This window comes from Pinus tabuliformis, chromosome 3_1 (genome assembly GCF_031772625.1).
Source record: "Pinus tabuliformis cultivar Carrire ecotype Pingquan chromosome 3_1, CPIR1, whole genome shotgun sequence".
In the NCBI taxonomy this organism is placed as follows: Eukaryota; Viridiplantae; Streptophyta; class Pinopsida; order Pinales; family Pinaceae; genus Pinus; species Pinus tabuliformis.
This window is the reverse complement of record NC_142301.1, coordinates 624,931,368-624,933,594: the sequence shown is the minus strand read 5'-3', so window position 1 is coordinate 624,933,594 and position 2,227 is coordinate 624,931,368. Positions and strand designations below refer to the sequence as shown.

The window sequence follows — 2,227 nt, the reverse complement described above, 5'->3', positions numbered from 1 at the left end:
GTATTTGGTAGCTATGCTTAAGACTATGGTTTGCCCTTGGAAATTATAGTGGATTCCAACAATGGCCAAGCTTCACTTTCTATATTGAGACGCTCGGTTTGTTGGCTTCGGAGAACGTATCATTCACAGATACAGATGCAGATGTATATCATTACGAATATGTATTCGTTAGTTCTGGCAAAGTGCTGCATATCTGCTTCATCAGAACATCTGACACTGATGATCCCTTTATCAACGCTATCGAGTTGAGGACTCTTAAAGTCGGCATGTATCATGCAGCGGCTAAACCAGGAACACTCTTGCGTTTAACACGAAGACGGAATGTTGGTGGTTCGACAGTAATAAGGTGAACAATTTGAATTTTTACATGTTTTACCGAGGGACATCTAATTGTCATTTTCGACTGAGTCGTGTGACTATATTTCGCATTATGTTGGGAAAAATTGAAGGATATCAATTTTGGGTGTGTTCCTGGGTTATTTTTTTCAGAAAACATCAATACTATTTCAAAATCAATGCTCAGTTCCTACAACTTTGTTCTAAATTCTGTGCTTTAATTTGGTGGTATATTTTATAATAGTCCGAAAGTGTTATTCAGTTCTTATAACCGAGTACTGTGCTTTAATTTCGTGGTATTTTTTGTAATAGTTCCAAGGAGTTATGAGATTTAAACAAAACCTTTCACAGAGAGAGCTGACATGCCCAAATTTAACACAGTTTACCACTTATAGCCGATACTTGTGGTTTTATGTCGTGGTTTTCTTATAATGGTTAATAAAGGTTACGGGATTTAAGCGAAACGCTTCACACCGATAGTACCGAAAGGAGATAGATTTGTGAAGGCCAATTTTGATACATTAATGCGTTTGTAATATTTAAATTATTCAGCTGATTATATGTGTATTTCGCAGGTATCCTGGCGACAACTTCGACCGCATCTGGACACCACCACCTCCTCCCGTTAATAAAAATCTTGTGGTGGCTGTAACTACCACACATCCCATTTCATCCGACAATACCGATGATTTTCCTCCATATGCTGTCCTGAAAACGGCGTGGGTTGTAAACAGCTCGGAATCCAATAAAATTCGATTTCATTTAGGTTCGGTCCCAGGGAAGAAAACAATGTTGTTACTGCATTTTGCAGAGATCGAGACACTAAATAAGCCCGAATCCAGATCCTTTTCTGTCAAGATAAATGACGTATATCGAACGCCTGACATCGTTTCGTTGGTGCTAAATTACTCTGCTGTAGAGCTTGCTTTCCAAACTAATGATATTTCGACATCTAACTTCACATTTGTGCTAGACAAGGCCAATAGCTCTACCCTTGCACCTATAATCAACGCTTTTGAGTATTACTGGGTGATCGATACGCAACCGCCAACATATTCGAAAGATGGTAAGTGCCCTAACCAAACTCCCCATTACCCATATATATTACTGAAATTATACTTCAATGTTTAATCAAGTTCTTTTCAAGCTGCAGTTGAAGCCCTTATCGCCATCAAAAGTAAATTTGGCATAATAAATTGGATATCCGATCCTTGCTATTTGATCCACTGGGAAGGAATTAGCTGTGACAACAGCTCTTCCGACATAAGAATTTCGGAATTGTAAGTTTACTTGTTTTATTGGTTTGTTTAGAGTTACTCAAATTGAGCTCACTGTTCCGAAATTGTTATAACTTATGATATATCTAATGTTATCAGGAATTTGTCGGGAAGGAATCTCACGGGATCTATACCTGCGGATATTGGACAGTTGACAGCATTAATTAACATGTAAACAAAATTCTTCGTTTATGGCTCTATACTTTATGTAACCCTTACAAGAATGCAAAAAATATGTTTAGCCTAGTCTAAAGCAACACAAATTAGTTTAGAAAATAATGAAAACTGATTTTGTAGAAATTTTTGAAAATTTGAGTTATATTTGTAAATTCTAAGATTTTGGGTGTCCAGGATTTTTAATAATGCTAATCCATTTCCACAATTAAAAATATAACACAAATTAGTTTAGAAAATAATGAAAATTGATTTTATATAAATTTTTGAAAATTTAAATTCACAGAATGAAAATTGATTTTATATAAATTTTTGAAAATTTAAATTATATTTGTAAATTTTAAGATTTTGAGTGTCCAAAATTCTTAATAATGTTAATCCATTTCCACCATTTAAAAAATAATTTAAAGACTGCATTCTGATTTCTTAAAATTTGAAAT

At 34.7% G+C, this 2,227-nt stretch overlaps 1 protein-coding gene across 1 annotated transcript; it reads left to right on the top strand.

Annotated features, from left to right (window-relative positions):
- The first annotated feature begins 961 nt into the window (after positions 1-961).
- On the top strand, positions 962-1,811 carry LOC149188590 (putative LRR receptor-like serine/threonine-protein kinase At1g51860). Its single transcript, XM_089413051.1, has 3 exons — positions 962-1,402; positions 1,490-1,616; positions 1,713-1,811. The coding sequence occupies exons 1-3, from the start codon at positions 1,126-1,128 to the stop codon at positions 1,786-1,788; spliced, it is 480 nt and encodes a 159-aa protein (XP_089269177.1). The 5' UTR covers positions 962-1,125; the 3' UTR covers positions 1,789-1,811.
- Positions 1,812-2,227: the final 416 nt, after the last annotated feature.